Source organism: Prionailurus viverrinus, chromosome F1, assembly GCF_022837055.1.
Source record: "Prionailurus viverrinus isolate Anna chromosome F1, UM_Priviv_1.0, whole genome shotgun sequence".
NCBI lineage: Eukaryota > Metazoa > Chordata > Mammalia > Carnivora > Felidae > Prionailurus > Prionailurus viverrinus.
Genome location: NC_062577.1, coordinates 23,244,514 through 23,267,333, shown reverse-complemented (window position 1 = coordinate 23,267,333; position 22,820 = coordinate 23,244,514). Strand labels below are relative to the sequence as shown.

The 22,820-nt window shown below is 35.7% G+C and overlaps 1 protein-coding gene across 11 annotated transcripts in view; it reads left to right on the top strand.

Moving 5' to 3' along the window:
* RGSL1 (regulator of G protein signaling like 1) overlaps positions 1 to 22,820 on the top strand; it is a 158,876-nt gene that overhangs the window by 114,088 nt on the left and 21,968 nt on the right. For all 11 annotated transcript variants that reach the window (XR_007148082.1, XR_007148083.1, XR_007148084.1 and 8 more), the window contains 5 exons: positions 10,649 to 10,754; positions 13,661 to 13,854; positions 15,156 to 15,273; positions 15,701 to 15,812; positions 18,048 to 18,177. Coding sequence is in view for 8 of the 11 variants with exons in the window: in XM_047840165.1 (XP_047696121.1) it covers positions 10,649 to 10,754; positions 13,661 to 13,854; positions 15,156 to 15,273; positions 15,701 to 15,812; positions 18,048 to 18,177 (660 nt within the window). In the remaining 3 variants the exon portion in view is untranslated. The remainder of the gene's footprint in view (positions 1 to 10,648; positions 10,755 to 13,660; positions 13,855 to 15,155; positions 15,274 to 15,700; positions 15,813 to 18,047; positions 18,178 to 22,820) is intronic.

The window sequence follows — 22,820 nt, the reverse complement described above, 5'->3', positions numbered from 1 at the left end:
TTCAAAACTCAGGTAATATTTTATTTTTTTATTTTAAAGATTTCTTAGAGATTCAAATTGATTTAATGTTTGGCAAAATAATAATAATAATAATAATTAATAATAATAATAATAATGCTTTTGTTAGGCTTCTACTATACTCCTAGAGATTATGATATTCTTCTTTGTTTTAGGAATTAACTTTATAAACTTAATCTGTTGGTTCTGCATATCTGGTAATATATTTCTCGCCAAGAAAAATAAATAAATAAAATTCAATTGGATATGGTGTGTGTGTGTGTGTGTGTGTATGTGTGTGACAATATCCCTATTCAAGTCTCTTGCCTACTTTTCTATTTGGTTTCTGTCTTTTTTTTTAAGTTGATTAGTATGAGTTATTTATATATTCTATATATGAGTCACCTGGAAGTCACATGTGTTACAAGGATCATATTCTCTCTCTCAATGGTGTCTCTAACAAACAGAAGCTCTTAATTATAATCCAATTAAAATTGATTTCATTGATTTTTTTACTCCAAGGTCATAGAGATATTCATGTTTGTTTTTTTCTGAGCTTCTTTGCTTTGCCTTTAATGTTAAGATCTACAGTCCAACTGGTATTGATTTTTATGTTTCATATGAGATTTAAGGATCAAGCTTTATTTGTTTTAGATATGAATGTCCAATTAACTTGCAACATTTATTGAAAAGATTATCCTTTTCCATTGCTTTGTAGTGCCACTTATGTCATAAATCAAGTGTCCATATCTGCATAGGATTGTTTCTGGACCTTTGGTTGCATTTTTCTATTTGTCTATTCTTGCACAGGTACAACACTATCTTTATTATAAATTTGTAACAAGTAGTAATAAATGGTAGAATTACATCCTCCAATTTCTTTTACTTCTTTAAGATTGACATGGTTTTTCTTAGCCCCTTGTATTTCTATATTAAAGTATTAGCATCACCTTATACATTTCCAGAAAAAAATGGCTCTAGGATTCTTTCCTCCTGCCAGCCCCTAGCAAATGTTAATTTACTCTCTGTCCTCATGGATTTACCTACTGTGCATATTTCGCATATGGAATAATATAATATGTAACTGCTAACTTCTGGCATCTTAGCATAATGTTTTCAAGATTCACACATATTTTACCATATATTAGTTCTTCAATGCTTTTTATGGCTGGATACTATTCTATGGTATGGATATACCACCTTTTGTTTATGAATTCATCTGTTGATGAATATTTGGATTCTTTGTACTTTTTGGTGACTATAAATATTGCTGCTATGAATGTTTGTGTGCAAGTTTTTGTTTGAATACCTGTTTTCAATTATCCTGGTTATGTATCTAGAAGTAGAACTACTGGATCATATTCTAATTCTACATTTAAATTTTTGGGAAAACCATCAAACCATTTTCCACAGGAGGTGCACCATTTTACATTACCATCAGCGATGGATGAGGATTCCAGTTTCTCCATGTCCTCACCAACACTTGTTCCTTTCATTTTCTTTAAATTATAGCCATCCTAATGGATGTGAAGTGGTATCTTACTGTGGTTTTGGTTTGCATTTTCCTAATAACTAATAATGTTGAATACCTTGCATGTGCTTGTTGGCCAATCTTCTTTGGAGAAATGTCTGTTTAAGCCCTTTGCTCAATTTTTTTATTAGTCTGTTTCTCTTTTTGTTCCTGACATGTAAGAGTTCTTTAAATGTTCTAGATACTAGAACTGATGACAGACATATGATTTGCAAATATTTTCTCCCATTTTGTAGGTTATATTTACTATTCTGATCTTGGCCTTTGGTGCACAGTTTTGAAATTTAATGAATTTATCTATTTTTTCTTTCTTTCTTTCTTTCTTTCTTTCTTTCTTTCTTTCTTTCTTTCTTTCTTTCTTTCTCTTCCTCCTCCTCCTCCTCTTCTTTGCTTATGCTTTCAATGTCATGTTTAAAAATCTGTTGTCAAATTCATCATCTTGAAGACTTACACCTATGTTTTTTTACAAGACTTTCATAGTTCTACTCTTACATTTATATTCGTTATCTATGTTGAGTTAATTTTTGTGTATGGCTTGAGGAGGGTTCAAATTCATTCTTTTGCACATGGGTAGCCAATTATTCCAGCACTATTTGTTGAAGAAACTCTTCTTTCCTTGTTGAGTGGTCTTGGAATCCTTGTCAAAAATAAATTAACCATAGATGTGTGGGTTTATTTGGGGGCTCAGAATTCTATTTTGTTGATTTATATGTCTGTCCTTATTCTAGTACCACACTGTTTTGGTTAGGATAGCTTTGTACTGAGTTTTGAAATCAAGAAGTCTGAGTCTTCCAATTTTGTTTTATTTTTTCAAGATAGTTTTGGCTATTTGGGGTCCCTTACAATTCTGGGAGTTTTTTGACCAGCTTTTTGATTTAAAACAATCATTGAGATTTTGATGTGGATTGCACTGAATCTGTAGATCACTTTGGGTAGTATTGCCATATTAAGTCTTCTAATCCATAAGCATAGGACATAGTTTCTTTATTTAGGTGTTCTTTAACTTCTTTCAGTAATCTTTTGTAGCTTTCAATTTATAAGTCTTACATCTCCTTGGTTAAATTTATTTCTAAGTATTTTATTCTTTTTGATGCTATTGTAAATGGAACTGTTTTCATTTCACTTCAGAATGTTCATTGCTAGGGTATAGAAATACAACTGATTATTATGTGTGTAATTTATATCCTGCAACTTTTTTGAATTCATTTATTAGCTCTAATAGTTGTTTGTTTTTTTGTTGGTTTGTTTTTTAGACTCTGTAGGATTTTACCTATATAAGATCATATCATCTATGAATAGAAATAGATTTGCTCCTTCCTTTCCAATTTGGGTGCCATTCGTTTCTTTTTCTTGCCTAAGTTCTCTGGCTAGGAATCTCAGTACAATGTTGAATAGAAGTGGTGAAAGAAGGCATCCTTTCTTGTTTCTGATATTAGGGAGAAAGCTTTCAATCTTACCATTGAGTTTAATGTTATCTGTGGATTTGCCCTTTATCATGTTGAAGAAGTTCTCTTCTATTTTTAGTTTGCTGGCTGTTTCTGAATTTTGTCAAGTGCTTTTTCTGCATCATTTGAGGGGATAATTTTTCCTTTATTCTAGTAATGTGATGTATTACATTGATTGATTTTCATATGTTGAACCATCCTCTCATTCCTGGTATATATCCCACTTGGTTATGGTGTATCATCTTAATATTCTACTAGATTTGGGGTTCCTAATATTTTCTTGAGGATATTTTCATCTATATACATAAGGGATATTGGTCTATAGTTTTCTTTTTGTATGATGTCTTTATCTGGTTTGGTAACAGAATAATTTTGGCCTCTTAGAATGAATTAAAATGTCTTTTCCACTTCTATTTTTGGGAAGAGTTTGAGAAGAACTGGCATTAACTCTTTAAATGATATGATATAGAATTAACCAGTGAAGCCATGTGGTCCTTGGTTTTTCTTTGTTGGGAGGTTTGTCATCACTGATTCAGTCTCTTGTTATAGTATATTCAAAAATTTTATTTCTTCTTGAGTCTGTTTGATTATTGTATATTTCTTAGAATTTTTCCATTTATCTAGATTATCTAATTTATCAGCATACAATTGCTTATAATGTTTTCTTTTTATTTCTGTGGTTGGTAGTAATGTCTCTACTTTCATTTCTGATTTTAGTAATTTCAGTCTTCTCTTATTTCTTGGTCAATCTAACTAAACAGCAGCTTTTGATCTTTTCAAAGAAAAAAATTGTCTTGTTGATTTTTTTTACTTTTCTTTCTTTTGTTTTTCTTTTTTTAGAGAGAGCAAGAGAGAGAGAGAATGCAAGCAGGGGAGATGGGCAGAGGGAGAGTCTTAAGCAGGGTGCATGCTCAGAATGGAGCCCAAGGTAGGGCTCAATCCCATAAACCTGGGATCAGGACCTGAGCCAAAATCAAGAGTCAGATGCTCAATGGACTGAGCCACCCAGATGCCACCATTTTGTTGATTTTCTATATTGGTTTTCTATTCCCTGTTTTGTTTGCTTCCACTCTAATCTTTATAATTCTGTTTTTTTGCTAATTTTGGGTTTATCTTGCTATTCTTTATCTAGTTCCTAAAGGTGTAAGTTTCAGTTACTGATTTGGTATCTTTTTAATATCTGCATTTACAAGTATAAATTTCTCTTTGAACAATGTTTTTGCTTCATCCCATATGTTTTGGTATGTGATGTTTTCAATTTCATTTAACTCAAAATTATTGTACTTTTCAGCTCCAGAATTGCTATTTGGTTTCTTTTTGCCATTTCCTTCTTTTTATTATACTATATTTGGTGAGATGCCATTCTCTTGACTTCCTTTAGTTCTTTGTCCATGCTTTCCTTTATCTCTTTGAGCATATTTAAGACAGTTGATTTAAAGTTTTGTCTAATAAGTACAATGACCAGATTTCTCATGGACAGTTTCTGTTGTTATTTTTTCCTGTGAATAGGCCATATATGTTTTTTTTGCATGACTCATAGTTTTGTTGTTGTTGTTGAAGACTGGACATTTTGAACATTATAATGTGACAAAATCATATTTCCCCCTCTCCTTCAAGTTTGCTGTTGCTGCTTTTGTAGGGTGTGTGTGTGTGTGTGTGTGTGTGTGTGTGTGTGTGACTTTTCTCAACAATTTTTGTAAAATCTGTATTCTTTGTTATGTGTGACCACTGAAGTCTGTGTTCTGTTAGCTTATGGGCAACAGTGTTTTGATAGATTCCTTAAATGTCAGAAAGGAAAGAAGGAAGGAAGGAAGGAAGAAGGAAGGGAGGCAGGAAGGAAGGAAAAGGAAAGAGAAAGAGACAAAGAGAAAGGAAAGGAAAGGAAAGGAAAGGAAAAGAAAAAAGAAAAAAGAAAAGAAAAGAAAAAAGGAAAGGAAAAGAAAAGAAAAAGGAAAAGAAAATAAAAGAAATTAGAAGAAAAATTACTCTACTGGTCTTTGCAGATTGGCTATGTGTTGGAATACTCTTTCAATGCTCAGCCAGGCCATATACAACTCTGCCCTAGCATTCATTTCCCATTTCCTTGGACCTTGAAGTCCAGCCAGACATGAAAGTTGTGGATCTTCTCATAACTTCTGAGCATACATCCAGTTCTGAGCATATGGATAGGTTTTTTAATTCCTCGGTATATGTGGGATCTTTAAAAATCCTTATTACCCCATGTATTTACTTTTACAACTTTGTGTCTGTCTGGTGTCCCAACTGTTGGCCCAGGCTAATGTACCCAGTATTTTTGCCTTTAAATGCTTCCAGCAAATGTCACATGGGATGCATCTCAACCCTAAAAACACTCCAAATAGGGCAAAACAAAGGCTAGTCCTTGTGCAAATACTTCAGGGAGCCAACAGACAACCTCAGTTCACAAGAGACAAACACATTCTTTGAAAATTAGATCCTATTGCTACCTTTGGCAATAGCAACCTTCATCAGGAATGTAAACTGCTGACATATGGCCACCACTGGTGTGGAATGGAGGAATGGTAGGTGGACAATTTAAAATGCCACAGCATTTTCTTACCAGATGCAGCTACTTCTTTATTTCCTAAGCCTTCACTTATTGTTAAGTGCTTGGCCAGATTCAAGAGTCCTGTAAAACCATGATTTTGACCATTTTTGCCACCTCTTTAGTTGCTTTTATGGAAAATGGATACCTGAAGCTCCCTACTTATTATTTTCTGTGATATCATTCTCTATTATACTTTTTAAAAAAGTTTAAAAAAGAGAGAGAGGGAGAGAGAGAGAGAGAGCAGGGGAGGAGCAGAGAGAGAGGGAGAAAGAGTGAATCCCAAGCAAGCTCCACACTGCCAGTGCAGAGCCTGATGCAGGGCTTGAACCCGTGAGATCATGACCTGAGCCAAAATCAAGTCAGATGCTTAACCGAATGAGATACCCAGGCACCCCCCACCACCATTGTACTTTTTAACCCATAAATTTGGTTTATCCCTCCATTTAAGTTTTTTGAAGTTTCTTTCAATAATTTTTTATAGTTATTCCATGTAATATTATTTTACAGCTTCCAGTATATTTGTTTCTAGGTCTTTGATGTTTTCTAATACACTTATAAATAGTATAATTTCTAAAGTTTCATTTTTAATTTGTGTCTGGCATATAGAAATATAGTTGATTTTTACATGTTTGTCTTGTGCTCCCCACTTCCCTAAATTATTCATTCTAAAAATTTGTCTGCAAATTTGTTTGATTTTTATACACACACAGTTGTGCCCTCTACCAACAAAGAGTTTTATTAGTGTTCTCAAATATTTATGCCTTTGATTTATTTTCATTACCTCATTGGTCTTACTAGATTCTCCATTACGCTTTCAGATAGAAACAGTGTTGGCAAGCACCTTTGTCTTAATCTGAGAGAGGTTTAATTAAAACTTAATTTCTTTAAAATATATAGGACTTTACAGACTTCCTATTTCTTCTTATATCATTTTAATATGTTGTATTTTCTACACACTTATTGATTTCATTTGAAATTTCATATATGTTATTAAGTTGCTTGTGGTACCCTCTTATTACAATTAATTATCTATAAAGCACGTAATGTTGGATGCAATATTTTGTATATGCAACTAGGTGTATTTCACTATGTTCAGATATTCTATATCCTTAATGATAGTTCTAGTTTACATTTGTATCCATTACCAAAAGAGAATTTTTAAATCCCCCACTCTGTGTTCTGTGTTTTCTTTCTTTCTTTCTTTCTTTCTTTCTTTCTTTCTTTCTTTCTTCTAAGACTTGCAGTTTTTCCTTTATATTATTAGAGGCTACAGCTCTAGATACAAGCAAATTTGGAATTATAGCTTTCTGGTAGAGCAAATCATTATCCCTAATAACACTTCTTACTTTATTATTTTTCTAATATTATTATAGTCATTACTTTTCTTTCTGGTTAGTGTTTGCTTGTTATATCCTTTTCCACTCTTTTATTTTTTAATATCTCCTTCTTTTATATTTAAGGTGAGACTCTTTAAAGCAGAATCTCTCTTTTTTTTCTTTTTGGTGTTTTCATTTTTGTTGAATCCAATTTGAGAATTGTCTTTTAATTAAAGTATTTAGGGGCACCTGGGTGGCTCAGTCAGTTGGTTCAGCATCCAACTTTGGTTCAGGTCATGATCTCATGGTTCATGAGTTCAAGCCCCCCATCGGGCTCTCTACAGACAGCTCAGAGCCTGGAGCCTGTTTTGGATACTGTGTCTCCCTCTCTCTCTGCCCCTCCCCCACTCACACTCTGTCCCCCTCTCTGTCAAGAATAAATAAACATTAAAAAATTGTAATTAGAGTATCAGTCTGATTACATTAACTGTAACTTCTCATGTATTAGGTTTTAAATGCTACCTTACTATATTATATTTGTCCCTTCTGTTCTATGTTCCCTTTTCTCTCCTTTTGGCTTTCTTTAAGATTACAAGTTTTTTTTTTTTATTAATAATTCTATATATTCTTTCTGCTAATGTGTTGTTTTTGCATGTTTTCTTTTTTTTTAGTGGTTACCGTATAGATTTCAAAATGCATCCTTGACATATTAAAATTTAATTTAAGTTACTGCTTTTACTGCATATATATTACTGTTTTATAAGTCAATATTCATTTAGGCTTACTCACATATCCACTTTTTCTTTCTTTTTCATCATTTCCCACTCCTCTAAGCTGCCTCCAAAAACACCTTTTGCATTTCCTTTAGTGTGAATTTTTAAAGTATTTTTATTTTGGTTTTATTTGTTAAGATTATAGTCTCTGGATATAGAATTCTTGGTGGAATTATTTTATTTTAGCACTTCGAAGATATTATCTTATTATCTCTTGGCATCCTTAGTTCATTTTGAGGAGTCAGCCTGAAGCCTTTACTGACATTGTTTAGTAAAAAGAAATATTTATTTTATTAATTCCACTACCCCCCCCCCCATATTTTCTTTTCTTCTTTTCTTTCATGCAATTTTACTATTATGTACCTAAGTATTTATGCTACTTGTGATTTCAGGACTTCTTGAATTTCTGACTTGATGTCAGTTGTCAGTTTTAGAAAATTTTCAATTATCTCTTCAAATATTTGTCCTGCTCCGTTTTATTTCTTCCCTCCTTTTGATAACCTTACTACATATATTTTTGACATTATAGCCATGTGTTTGTCTTATGTGATTTTTTCTTTATTTTCCATATTTTTCTCCATATGTTTCAGTCTGCATATTTGATTTAAATCCTAGTTCAGTAATTCTCACTTTGTTATGCAAAATTTGTAATTAAGCCAATTTATTAATTCGTAATTTTCTTAATTTCAGTCATTAAATTTTTTATTTTTAGAATATTTTTTGTCTGATATTCAGTCTATGTTGATATTTTCCTCCTTTTAATTCCTTGAGCTATATTAGTGATAGTAACTTTAAAGTCCATATTTGGATTTCATATATCTATTTCAACTATCAATTTTTTTCCCTTGGTTTTTGGTCAGGTCTTTTAAAATACATTGTTATTTCTGCTTTATTTGTGAACATTGTTGGTAAGAAATTTGTAGAGATAATTTGAGGTTCTGGGTAATGTTATGTTTCTCCAGAGAGGATTTTATTACATATCTGACATACAAGTATGTCGCGACCGGCGCGACAAACACAAAGGTCAGGGTCCTGAGGGTAGGGGAATGCAAGAAAAAAGAGGGAGAAGAAAGTTTGGGAACAGGAGGGTCCCCTGGGCTGATGGCCCAAGTGATGGCTTTATTGTTGCTGTACACAATCTTTTATATCCAGAATCTTATGGGTCAGGCCATTCTAAGAATAAACAGGTTTCACATAATCGCTGCCAACCAAAACATTTAGTTCTGTGTTTCTTGTGCATTTTCTAGATGGGTCACAACAAGACCTTGTTGATAAGATTGCTAGCAAAACACAATTCCCATGTTTGTTTCTATCTGACTCGGGGTAGAAAAAGGGAGGTAGCATTACTGCCAACACCTGCAGACCACAGGCTTCAGGAATTAACTTTCTCAGCCTTGACAAGGCTTTCGTATGCCCTTGAAAGTGGGGGAATGGGAGGGGGAACCACCGGGTTGGCTAAGTCAACAGGGAACGTTGCTCGACCCGGTCTCAGCCTGGCACCGGGGCCGGCCCCCCACACAAGTAGCATCCAAATAACCTTAATCCATTTAGGGATTGAGTTGGTGCAAAGTCAGTTTTTATTCTTTCTGATGGATGAGCTATTTCTGGTTTCCCTTACTTCTTGGGATCCCAATTAAAAGACTGGGGTACTTGTCAGAGCCTTTTCTCCTTTGCTGTTTTCAATTTTGCCTTCTTCTGCCTTGAGAGTCTGCCAAAAACTTTGTTAAATTTTTCAGTAGCAACTGTCTTAATTGATAAGTGTCTTGAGAATAAAAGTAATGCCAAGTTTTGTTTTTTTTTTTTGTCCATGTTCTAAAGGCCAGTGGTTTTTGTCTTCTGACCTATTGTGGTTTTAACATTATGAATGCCTCTAGGGTGTGAACTTACCTTTCTGGTTTCTAACATCCTCTTTGTTTCTTATATCTATGTTTTTATTTTTTTGTCTTAATTTTTTACAAGCTTACATATGAGTTTTAAAAAGGTTATTTTTTTTATCCAGCATTTATAAGTGTTTGTATTGGAAGTTTTTTGATTTCTTTTGTGTGAATATTTTTTTTTTGTATCTAGTCTTCCATAGTCTTGATTTTATTTTTTTCACCTATTCAATTGCATTTATTTAGAACTAGTATATACCTCTATTGCTTTCAATTTTTTTTGTATGCTGTCACTGAAAGTATTACTAAACCGCACAAAAATTATCTGTGAGAGTATACTCTATTTAATAAACATTTTAAAGCATTGACTATATAACTAGGACATGTTCTCACATAAGTAATATACCATCCTTGCCCTTAATGAGTTGAGAGTCTATCTTTTCTTCTAAAATACTCACCTCAAAGGGCTCTCCTAAAACACTGAGATCCTTGGAATCTGTTGTTCTTCGATAGTAGTGTTTTAATATGTTTTTTTAAATAATGGTTTTTAGATGGCAATAGAGAACCAGATACCCACTTTAAATTGTGTATGGTGTGATAGAGTACCTTTTAAGAAGCTTGCAGTGGGCACAGTGTTTTCAAGAAAGGGAACGATTTCAGTTAAAGTAAGAAGAAGATAGAGGAAATTCTTAACAAAGAGGTCAAGACTCTGTGAGAGTTTGCTGATTACACAGCAGGAGTTCCAGAGGTGAAAGGGCATAGGATGGGATAACAGAGGTGTCAGGGAAGACTGAATGTCATGTGGACTATGGTTTAGTCAAAATGGCTGACTGGGGGAAGGATGGATGACATTTGGTGTTGAAATAAGAAATAAAATAAACTTGGTCTCAGCAGTCTTCTGATGAAGGTGGATTCTCGGCCTAATGGCCAGCAGACTTAGATAACACAGTTGGAACTGAAGTCAGAGATAAAATCATCCCTAAATTTCTTTTCAGCAGTAATTGCCTGAGGTGTTGACAGTTGTGGGGACTATGATTTTTCCACATGCACTCAATGTCTGATAAATATCCTTTTTAATTTGTCCCTTCTTATTCTCTGAAATGTTCTTATAATATGGTATTCCCTAACTTTGTGATTTTTCGTTAGATTTCACAGTGGAAATTATCAGAGAACCAAGAGTGGTCTCACCCTCACCTAGGAAAACATCATTTTACAAAAGGACTGGTGTGAGGAAGCCCTCATTAAGACCTAGGTAAGACATAGGATTTGGCTACAGCAATATTCTCCAGACACAAGCCGTCTTCTTTAATCTCAACATATCTAATGCTGAACTTATCCTTCAGTATATGAGTTTTTTTTTTAATTTTTTTCCATGTATCATAAACATACACACAATATTTATTTATTTGTTTTGAGAAAGAGAGAGAGCAGGAGAGGGGCAGAGAGAGAGAGAGACAGAGAGAGTTTCAAGCAGGCTCCACTCTGTCAGCACTGAGCCTGATGTGGTACTTGATCTCATGATGCGGGGATCATAACCTGAGCCCAAACCAAAAGTCGGGCACTTAACTGACTGAGCCACATAGACACCCCCACATTTTGTATTTTAAACCAATTATTTATTTTCTATAATTGAGACCATGCAATATATATCATAAGATAACATTTTTTAACTTAAAAAAACTATCATGGACATCATGATAGTTTGTAGAGTTATATCCCCTTTCATAATACAGATGTAGCATGTTTTTTTATGGACATTTTAATGAACTTTTTAATGGACATTACATTATTTTTCATTTTTCACTGCTATAAATAGTGTCACAATAAACATCCTGGTATATATATTCTTGCCTATTTCTTTTTCTGCATTGTGTACTATTGTAGTAACCTCCTAACTGGTTCCTTATTTCATGTCTCTCCCCTTATAATAAATCCTAGAATCAACTTATTAAGGTCTCACTTCTAGGAAAAAACTCTGTGGCCCTTTCTTTCAGAAGTGTCCACTTTTTTCTCCTTACCTTAGCACAAGTGCCACCTCTACATAAAAAGTTCTTCAGATGTATGTCGCTATGACTTCCCTCTTCTCTGAGCACTACATCCCTAAAATACGACACAAAGTACTTACTGTGTACTACTTTTTACTGCTCTTTATTTTTTAGGTATCTTTTCCATTTTCTTGGACTTGACTATGATTTTCTTATAGGCCATGCCATTTATTCAATCATTCATTTTTTTTATTCCAGAATTACCTATTAATGACTAGGTATATGAAAAGTCCTTAAAGAAGATAAAGATATAGTAACACATACAAATTTGGTAGTCAGAGTCACTGGGAGAATATTTTGAATAGAGAAAGCTCTCCAAACTATGCTTTCAGTTACTGATAACATTCATTGAGGATGATAAGTCCTGACTCTCTTCTAAATACTCTAGATAGATCTTCCTTCCTTTGAAGGAACTGAAATTGTTCTCTGAACATTAATCATTTATTTCTTTTGCTGTTCCAGTTTGCACCACTTTCCACTGTGTCTATAGAAATACCTATTCTATTTAGCTAAGTATCACAGAAGTGTTATCATCCGGTTTCATGTCTTCAGTTAAGACCAAAACAGAATGCCCCATGGATCCCACAGTTGCATTTCTCTTTAACCTTGTCCCTAGCCCTTGTTCAGTGCAATAAACAGTTATTGAACATATACTGTGTCCCAGATACTAATGTTACAAAAATGAAATATATTCCTTACCTTTACAAGGCTGACCTTAAAATTTCATAATAAAATATTGGATAATTACTATAAGGGTATAGCAAAGAGAAGCAAATTTTGAGTAAGGATTAGGAAAAGTTAAACTATCAGAAGAGACCCCAAACTACATGTACAATTTCATGTGCATGTGCAAAGAAATGAGAGTATTTTGAGGGTAGGGCTAAACCTTCCAAGCTAAAGAAATGACACAAACATAAACTCGCAAATATAAGGGTATTTAAAAACTTGAAAATAGCCCAGTGGTGTTAAAGCATACAATGCATGGGGTGAAGAGATATAAATTATAACATTAGAAAGCCAAATTGAGACCAAATAACAAAAATAAAGTCTTAAAAGAATTATTAAGGAATTTATGTTGATTAACTGTAAATGAGAATTTCTTGAGACTTGTTGGAACAAGAGTAACAGAGATACCTTTTATATGGATTTAGAAAACAGTACCCAGGCAGAAGTAGTAATGATATATATACAGGAGTCAGAACATCAGAGACTGAAGGCAGAAATAATAGAAGGTTGTTGCAGTTGTTCATACAGGTGATATTAAAAACTTTAATTAGGGATATCTGGGTGGCTCAGTTGGTTAAGATCAGACTTTGGCTCAGGTCATGACCTCACAGTCCGTGGGTTTGAGCCCTGTGTCGGGCTTTGCGCTGACAGCTCAGAGCCTGCTTTGGATCCTCCATCTGTCTCTGCTCCTCCTGCTGTCACATTCTCTCTCTCCTTCTCTCAAAAATAAACATTAAAAAAAACCTTGAATTAAACAGTGGGAGTAGAAATGGAAGGGAAGATACAGACTTTAAGACCACTGAAGAGGAAGAATCAGACTTCTGGAATGGTGGAGGAAGAACATCACAAATTGTCTCCCCATAAAAGTAATGATAAAGGGGCACTTGTGTGCTCAGTTGGTTAAGCTTCTGACTCTTGATTTTGGGCCAGGTCATGATCTCATGGTCATGAGATCCAGCCCTGCACTGGATCTTAAGATTCTCTCTCTCCCTTTACCCCTGTCTCCTGCTCCCTCTTTCTCTCTCTCTCTCTCTCTCTCTCTCTCTTAAAAAACAAACAAAGGGCCATATTTCTTCCTCATTGCCAAGTAATATTCCATTGTATATATAAACTACATCTTCTTTATCCATTCATCAGTTGATGGACATTTAGGCTCTTTCCATAATTTGGCTGTTGTTGAAAGTGCTGCTATAAACACTGGGGTACATGTGTATATAAAATTTTAAATTTATCTCTAAGTAAATAGTAACCAATTTTTTCACACTGTTTTTTACACACAGCTAAAGGCCCCACAGTCTGGGAGATGCCCTTTCCCATTCCATAGTTGGAGCAGAATCCAGGTTTACCATCCCTTTCTCTTCACCAACGATGCTTTCTTGTTTTCCAGAAACTTGACAGAAATCCTCCTAAATTCAAACCACTTGGAATTCTTCAGGGAGTTCCTCAAAGAACGGAAGGCTGATAGCCCCTTGAAATTCCTGATGGCCATACATAAGATCAGTATTGAGACAAATGAAAAAATTTACAAGTCTCTCTTTGAAAATATAATCAAGACTTTCTTCCATGGCAAAGTCCCTGCTGGTATGCATCATGTTCTCCTGATATTGTTTCCTTTTCCCTTTAGTATTTTAGGAGAAGAGTTTGGCAGAAAACCTGTCTCATGTGAGTCCCCTGAAAGAGCAGAACAGAGCAGTGGCCGCACGAGCATATTGAGATAAAGATTAAGAGGGACAGTAAAAACAGAAAGCAACAATAATAAAACTAAAGTGTAATACTAGTATGGGAAGCCAAATGCAAGACACTTGTACTTATATGTGAAATATATCCTTTCATTTAACTGTGTTCAACACTGAAAATAGGATCTTATTTAATCTCTATAAGGTAGGAATGAATAGATCCATTTTACTAATGAGGAATATGAAATTCAGAGAACTTGAATTCAAACTCAAGTCATCTGACCCTTAAATCAACTAGACAGAAATTAAATACAAAAACAAGAGTTAGCTATTTGTAAAGTTGGAGTTCCCACGAACTATGGGTTGTAGAGAGAGTTGTACTGGGAAGGAGAAAACTGTCTCCCTGAAAATCTTTATTTCATTAATTTTGTTTTCTTGTCTATGGAGGGAGGGCAATCTGACCTATGTAAATTCATCTTGACCAGAAACAAAAGTTGCAAGTAAAGTATTGACCTATATAATTTTAGAGGAGAAAAAGAGAGGTGAGCATAATTCTATCCTCAAAGTAAACAAATCTATAGCAAAGCAACGAAGATAAAGCCTTTTATTTTGGCACAAATGAACTGGTGTGTGTGTGTGTGTGTGTGTATTTGCTTGTGGCAATCTAGATCAGGTTATAAATTTTATGAAAGTAAAAAGAGAGGTACAACTGGCAAATCTTTACTTGTAAGAAATATTTATTTGTTCAGTCTCAGGAAGAAGACAAAGAGGAGTATGTAGATCTTGTCCTTGATAAGTTCTCAAGTCTTATTCATGAACAAAATAGTCTCTGAACACCTGGAGAATTATATTGCCCTCATGATACTTATTTGTAATCTTGGATTCCTCATTTACCCTAGCAGTTTAACATTAATCCTTTACTGTTCTGCTCTCTTCCTAAACCAAAAACTTTAAACTAGCTGCAGAGATGAGTCCTTTAAATATTTCTTTCCCCTTAAACACTCATCTTAGAAACTTGAATGGAAGTAAACCAGGACTGTATTTGCTCTGCAACGCTCCTCTGAGATTTTCAAACAAATTGGAGTGAAGAGTTCAGATTCTAACCAGATTGAGAATAAGGGACAGACTCTAAGATGAAAAACACACGAACTACCTCAGAAATGGTAGAAGAGAAGATGAGGACTTTTTCTCTCTTGCATTTTTTAGAAGTAATACTGCAGTGTGATGCCCCTATTATACAAGAAATCTCTCACATGCGTCATGTCAGCACAACTACATTATTAACGCTACAGGGATATGTCATGAAATCTCTAGAAGAAAAGTGGTGAGTATTGATCAGTGAACGCCGTGGTTCTTTCTGGACCTGCACAGGGGCTTCTGAAAGCCATAGTACTCAAAGAGTCTCAAATTCCAGAAGTTCACTGCCAGGGCTTCCTTGCAAGAGAAAAGGCAAATTTATCTTGAATCCTCTGCTTACCTACCTGCTATGCACATGCATTGTGCACACACGTCCAAACACACACACTTCAGTTCATTTACTTGAACAAAGAACAATACAGTATTGATTAGGAAGGATAGGCTGACATTAGCAAAGGATTGAAATTGGAAGAAGAATATTTGTAAATGTCTCACTATTCCCCAATTCCCATTTTCTTGACTTCCTCCAAAAGCCGAGATAGGTTTGCCTTGACTGTTACCTTTTATGTACCAGGTGTTTGCCTTCTTTGATGTCCTTGGTCTCCTTTTGGCAGGTTTAAAGATTACCAAGAGCTGTTCCCGCCTTACCCTCAGGAAGGGCAGCATATTGAAGTACAAACTTCTAGGAAGCCCTCAAAGACAACAACTTACCTACAGGAATCTCAGGTCAGTGAGGAAGACAGTGAAGACAAGACACTGGGAACAAAAAAGCACTGCATTGTCAACCATGCAAAACAGTTTCATTGTTAGCTTATTTATTCACCAAAACAACTACTCTTTTGGATAGGTTTCTTAATTCACATTTACAAAGACGGATTCTGAGGCCCAGAGAAATTGTTACAGTGGGAATTTAAGAAAATCCCTGCCTTCACTCTCTGTGACCAAAACCAACTGAGTGATAGACATAAGGTTTAGATACATGGAGATCAAAATGTCAGTGTTTTTTTTTTAATTTTTAAAGTTTATTTATTTATTTTGAGAGAGAGAGAGAAAGAAATAGAAGGAAGAGGAGGAGGAGGAAGAAGAGGCAGAGAGAAAGGGAGAGAAAGAATTCCAAGCAAGCTCCATGCTGGGGCTCAAAATCATGAACTGTGAGATCATGACCCGAGCAGAAACCAAGAGTCAGAGGCTTAACTGACTTGAGCCACCCAGGCGCCCCCAAAATGTCAGTGTTTTTACTGCTGAAAGCTAGTTTGAAGGACATGGATTGGCCGTGAAGCCAAATGGGTTTAATAATCCTCTGCACCCAAATTAAACTTAGTTACAAGTCCAATCACTGGCAAAATGGAGCAACTCAGGCCTGCATTTACTTGAGTGAACCCCTTATGAGTGACAAAGGGCAAGCCTAAACACAGGTATCCTGCAAACAAGAGACTCCCAGAGAGAGAATGCAGGAGGCTGACAGTAGAACATGTTCATTTTTTCCTTCCAAACCTATCAATTATTTAACCCATTCTTTCTCCATGGGAGGAGAGCAAAGGGAATTTTTTTCCAGCTCACACAAAAGCACTTTAATTGACAGTATATAATTTTCCAAAATACAGTTTTGTAAGGAAATGGCAATAATACAGTTTTTACAAAGAAGTTTCTCAGTAAATCCCAGAGTACTTCAGACCTCCTCCACTAAGACGCATGCTCCCCAAGACAGGAATGTTATTCAGGAAAGTCTCTTCATATGATTTGAGAAAATATTTATGCTTCCTTTAAATAATCACTTGCTCAATGTGTTGTAGAGTTGACTAGTATCAGAAAAATTTGAGTCCAGCTCCATCTGACTCCAAAAATCGTGCTAAGATTTCTGAAAATAATGCCTAAGCCCATTGATCCAATACTCCAGATATGAAGACTTCTGCTCCTTCCTTTCTCCTCTTTATTTTCTCCAAGTATGAGTCAATTCCATGTCAGGATACCATGAATGATCATGTAGGACATTAAAAAGAATATTGCACCCAGAACCAGGAGACTTCGTTTTAATTTCAGGTCTTACAGTTGCTCTTAGATAAGAAAAGATGAAAAGAAACCAACATGGATTTAGTGCCTATTTTGTGCCAAGAACTGCATTAGACTTTATGTGTATAATCACTAACCCTCACCACAACCCTGAAGGCTGTTGTTTCTATTTTACACATGGAAACATTAAGACACAGATTGAATTGACCCAAATTACACAATTAGGAAGAAGCTAGACTCCAGATGGAAAATTTCTGATCCCAAATCCAGCCACTACATGGCTCTCTAAAGCCATGCTTACACTGAGGATTCCACTTTGTAGAATGAGACAACTGAACTAGTTGATCAATAAGATCATTTCTGGCTCTAAATATCAATTTGTCAAGGGGTAAATGAATTACAGATTGGTCACTGGGTATTATGAAACAGATGAGGAATTTATAAAATGCATGTGTGTGTGTGTGTGTGTGTGTGTGTGTGTGTGTGTGGTGTGCGTGTAATTATATTTTTCTCTTTTTAATGATTAGAAATGTTTTTATTCGTTTCCTTATTTCTTCAACACTTCAAATCTGCCCAAGCCATTATTCTCTTCTTGTGAGTTTTACTTCTCTCTGACCTCTGTTTTCTTCCTGTTCTTAGCTTTCACACTCTCTCTCCTAATCATGGCATCTTAAATCTTACCATTGAAAAATGGTGATAGAAGGGGCATTGCCAATGGCCCCATGCTTAGGTAAAGCCAGAACCTTCTACCCACTATCCACTTAATTTAGGGAAGGCTAACAGTTCTCCGACTTGAGTTTCCTCATCGTAAAATTGGAGCTAAAGATGATTTCTTATAAAGGAGGTGTTGTGAGGATTAAATGTAATGAATGTCGAATTTCTGTCATAGTAAACTTTCAGTGAACAGAAGCTATACTGATGAATGTGGCATACCCCTCTCTCTTTTCCCAGAAGAGAGGCTGGCTGAAAATGATTAGCTTTATTAAGAGCTTTTGCAAGTACCGCAGATTTATGTCTGATCCCAGTAAACGCCATGAATTTGAGGAATATCTTCACCTGGAAGTACAAAATAGCAAGGAAAGTAAGTCACTTCTCTATTTGCTGCCTTTCCTGTTGACATTCCAGACACAGGTTAGCCCAGATAAGAAACTGCAGGGCGGTTGCTGTATGTCATACCTGTGTTAGTGTGGGGTATAGCAAGAACTCCAGGTCCTGGGTGCAAAGCCAAGCTCACCCCTGCTTAGAGAGGATGTGAGTCCAGTGGCTTCTGCTTACAGAGCCAGCAATGGTAGAGAATGACTAGTCTAAAGCATAGCAAGATCTTATATTTTATAAAACTGTTTGTCTGTAGTATAGATTTATTCAACTACTACATTTATTATTTCATTCACTCATTCATCACTTTTTGAGAATCTACTATGTAGCAGGAACTTTGCCAGGTGCTGGAGATACAGTAGGAAACATGCAGCATATGTCCTCATGGCATTTACAGTCTTGAATGTAAGACAGAAAATAAGAGCTACAGATGTCGGAGCAAGAGTTCCTGGGTTTGAATCTGCCATTTTCTAACTGAAGGACCTTGTGAAAGTGGTTTGTGCCTCTGTTTTTTTTTCATCTGTAGAATGGTAATAATAATGGTGCTTTTCTCATAAGATTATTGTGGAGATTAAGTGAGTTAATACATATAGAATGTCTTTACCCATTGCTATAAAAGAGTTAACCAGTGTATTGCTATTATTATGTAGTGAGTAATCCCAAAGATAATTTCAAGGAGACCCTAGTTACTCAAAGGGTAGGATCAGGGAAGACTTCTCCTAGAAAATCACATAAATTTGTCTTCAGGAATGAGCAAGTTAGAGAGACAAAATAGGAGGGGAGAAATTTCTAGGTCTGCATAGGATCCTAAAATAAGAAAGAGGATGGCACATTGCAGGAACTGCAATCAGCCCAGATGGATGGGAGATTAATAAGATGCCAAAAGTGCCTGAGATAATATTGGAGGAACTAATGACAAATTTCATCTCTTTTGATGACTTGAGTTGTTCCAATTGTCACTATAACAAATAATACTGCAAAACATACCTACTTTGCAATTGTGTTATTTCTATGAAATAAACTCCTTAAAATGGGAGAAATGGGAAAATGGTTAAAAATAGTTAAATTTCAGTCCTTTAATAACATCACACTAAATAAATTCTCACCAACAGTATAAATGAGTGCCACATTGTCACTAACATGGGGTATTATGCATTTTTTAAAAAACTGCCCATCCAGTAAATGAAAAATAATGTGCCATTCTTATATATATTTCTTTAGTAATCGAGCACTTTTATTTATTGGTCATTTGTATTCTTTTTTGAATTGTTTATGTCCTTTGTCTATTTTTCTATTGGAATTTTTAAGTATTATTTTATTTTCTAATTTGCAAAAGTTTTTGTATGTATGTTTTACGAACTGCTTCACATTTAGGATTTTAGAGTAGTTCTAGCTCTTTTGTTTCTTCTTTTAAATAAAATTACTTCAAACCTGTATGCCCCAGAATGATAGGAAGTCCCATGTCACCCCCCCCCCTTTAATTTCCCATATCCTTAGTATTGTATGAGAGAGCCCAAGAAGAGTGCTTCTGTAGCTCAGTGGGAGATCTACCGGCTAGTAGTCTCCTTCCTATCACTATCATTTAGCCTTTTCTGGGACTGTTATATCCTTCAATCAATGACCCATTTATCATTACAAAAAACACTTTCTTGGGAGAGAAGGGGCCAACATGGCAGAGAAGTAGGGGGATCAGAACTTCCCTAGTCTCTCAAACAAAGAAGTGTTGAAGCCAAAGGATTTTGAACCCCAGGAGCCCTGGAAGAAAGGAGACAGTCGTGCTTCCAGGGACTCACCGGGACAACCTGATGGGCCATAGGAGCATGATTGGAACTGGGAGAGATAAAAGGAATGGAGGGGAGGGATCCCCTCCTTCAGAGAGACAAAGGGAACAGAAAGAGAGGCTGGTGAAGCATAGGACTATATCTGGCCACAGAAAAACCTTGAACTAGGAGGAAGAAAGATCCAATTTCTAACTGTGGGGCTTTCTCCAGACTGGGACCAGCTGCCCAGATCACGCACCTGGGCAGGAGGGGAGCCAGTCCGCGGCTTGGTGGCTAGGTCAGGGGTGCAGTTCGCAATAGGAGAAAGCAATTCCTTTCCTAGAGTGTTGTGGGACAGGACAACGCCTGCCTGTGTCTGCCAGCAGGGGGCCACATATCTGAGGGTGCAGAGCAGAGCTTCCCCAGTACCAGGACTCCGCACCTCCCCTGTACCAGGATGCACTGAGCGAGAATTTGAATCCCAGTCAAGCGCCAGGCATGGGAATCACAGGAGAGGACCCAAATAGATAAGGTCATGAATGAAAATGGAATTATTACAACCAATCCCTCAGAAACACTTATCAGAAGCAATTATTAGGGAATACTATGAAAAATTATATGCCAATAAACTGGACAACCTGGAAGAAATGGACATATTCCTAAACACCCACACACTACCAAATCTCAAACGGGGAGAAATAGAAAATTTGAACAGACCCATAACTAGTGAAGAAATTGAACCAGTTATCAAAAGTCTCCCAACAAATAAGAGTCCTTGATCAGATGGCTTCCCTAGGGAATTCTACCAGACATTTAAAGCAGAGTTAATATCTATCCTTCTCAAGCTGCTCCAAAAAATAGAAATGGAAGAAAAGTTCCAGAATCATTCTATGAAGCCAGTATTACTTTGATTCACAAACCAGATAGAGACCCCATAAAAAAGGAGAACTACAGGCCAATATCCCTGATGAACATAGATCCAAAATTCTCAACAAGATACTAGCAAATCAAATTCAACAATTATTCACCATGATCTAATAGGATTCATTCCTGGACTACAGGGCTGGTTCAATATTCACAAATCAATCAATGTGATACATCACATTAATAAAAGAAAGGATAAGAACAACATGATCCTGTCAATAGATGCATAAAAAGCATTTGACAAAATACAGCATCCTTTCTTAATAAAAACACTCAAGAAAGTCTGGATAGAAGGAACATACTTAAACATCATAAAAACCATATATGAAAAGCCCACAGCTAATATCATCCTCAATGGGGAAAAACTGAGAGCTTTCTCCCTGAGATCAGGAACATGACAGGGATGTCCACTCTCACCACTGTTGTTTAACATAGTGTTGGAAGTTCTAGCATCAACAACCGACAACAAAATGAAATAAAGGGCATAAAAATTGGCAAAGAAGAAGTAAAACTTTCACTTTTCACAGATGACATGATACTCCATTTCGAAAACCCAAAAGACTGCACCAAAAGACTGCTAGAACTAATATATGAATTCAGCAAAGTCATACGGTACAAAATCAATCTACAGAAACTGGTTACATTTTTATACACCAATAATGAAGCAACAGAAAGAGAAATAAAGAAACTTATTCCGTTTACAATTGCACCAAGAAACATAAAATACCTAGGAATAATCCTAACCAAAGATGTAAAATATCTGTCAGCTAAAAACTATAGAAAGCTTATGAAGGAAATTGAAGAAGACACAAAGAAATGGAAAAACATTCCATGCTCATGAACTGGAAGAATAAATATGATTAAAATGTCAATACTACCCAAAGCAATCTACACATTCAGTACAATCCCGGTCAAAATTGCACTAGCTATCTTCTCAAAGCTAGAACAAACAATCCTAAAATTTGTATGGAACCACAAAAGATCCTGACTAGCCAAAGTAATACTGAATAAGAAAACCAAAGTGGGATGCATCACAGTCCCAGACTTTAGCCTCTACTACAAAGCTGTAATCATCAAGACAGTATGGTATTGGCACAAAGCAGACACGTAGACCAATGGAATAGAACCAATAACCCAGAAATGGACCCACAATGTATGGCCAACTAATCTTTGACAAAGCAGGAAAGAATATCTAATGGAAAAAAGACAGTCTCTTTAGCAAATGGTGCTGGGAGAACTGGACAGCAACATGCAGAAGAATGAAACTAGACCACTTTCTTACACCATACACAAAAGTAAACTCAAAATGGATAAAGGACCTGAATGTGAGACAGGAAACCATCAGAACCTTAGAGGAGAAAGCAGGCAACAACCTCTTTGACCTCAGCTGCAGCAATTTCTTACTTGACACATCTCCAAAGGCAAGGGAATTAAAAGCAAAAATGAACTACTTGGACCTAATCAAGATAAAAAGCTTCTTCACTACAAAGAAAACAATGAACAAGATTAAAAGGCAACCAACAGAATGGGCAAAGATATGTGCAAATGACATATCAGATAAAGGGCTACTATCCAAAATCTATAAATAACTTATCAAACTCAACACATGAAAAATAAATGATCCAGTGAAGAAACGGGCAGAAGACATGAATAGACACTTTTCCAAAGAAGACATCCAGATGGCCAACAGATACATGAAATGATTCTCAACGTCACTCATCATCAGGGAAATGCAAATCAAAGTCACACTGAAATACCATCTCACACTGGTCAGAGTGGCTAAAGCAAACAAATCAGGAAACTGTAGATCCTGGCGAGGATGTGGAGAAATGGGAACGCTCTTGCACTGTTGGTGGGAATGCAAATTGGTGCAGCCACTCTGGAAAACAGTGTGGAGGTTCCTCAAAAAATTAAAAATAGAACCACCCTTTGACTCAGCAATAGC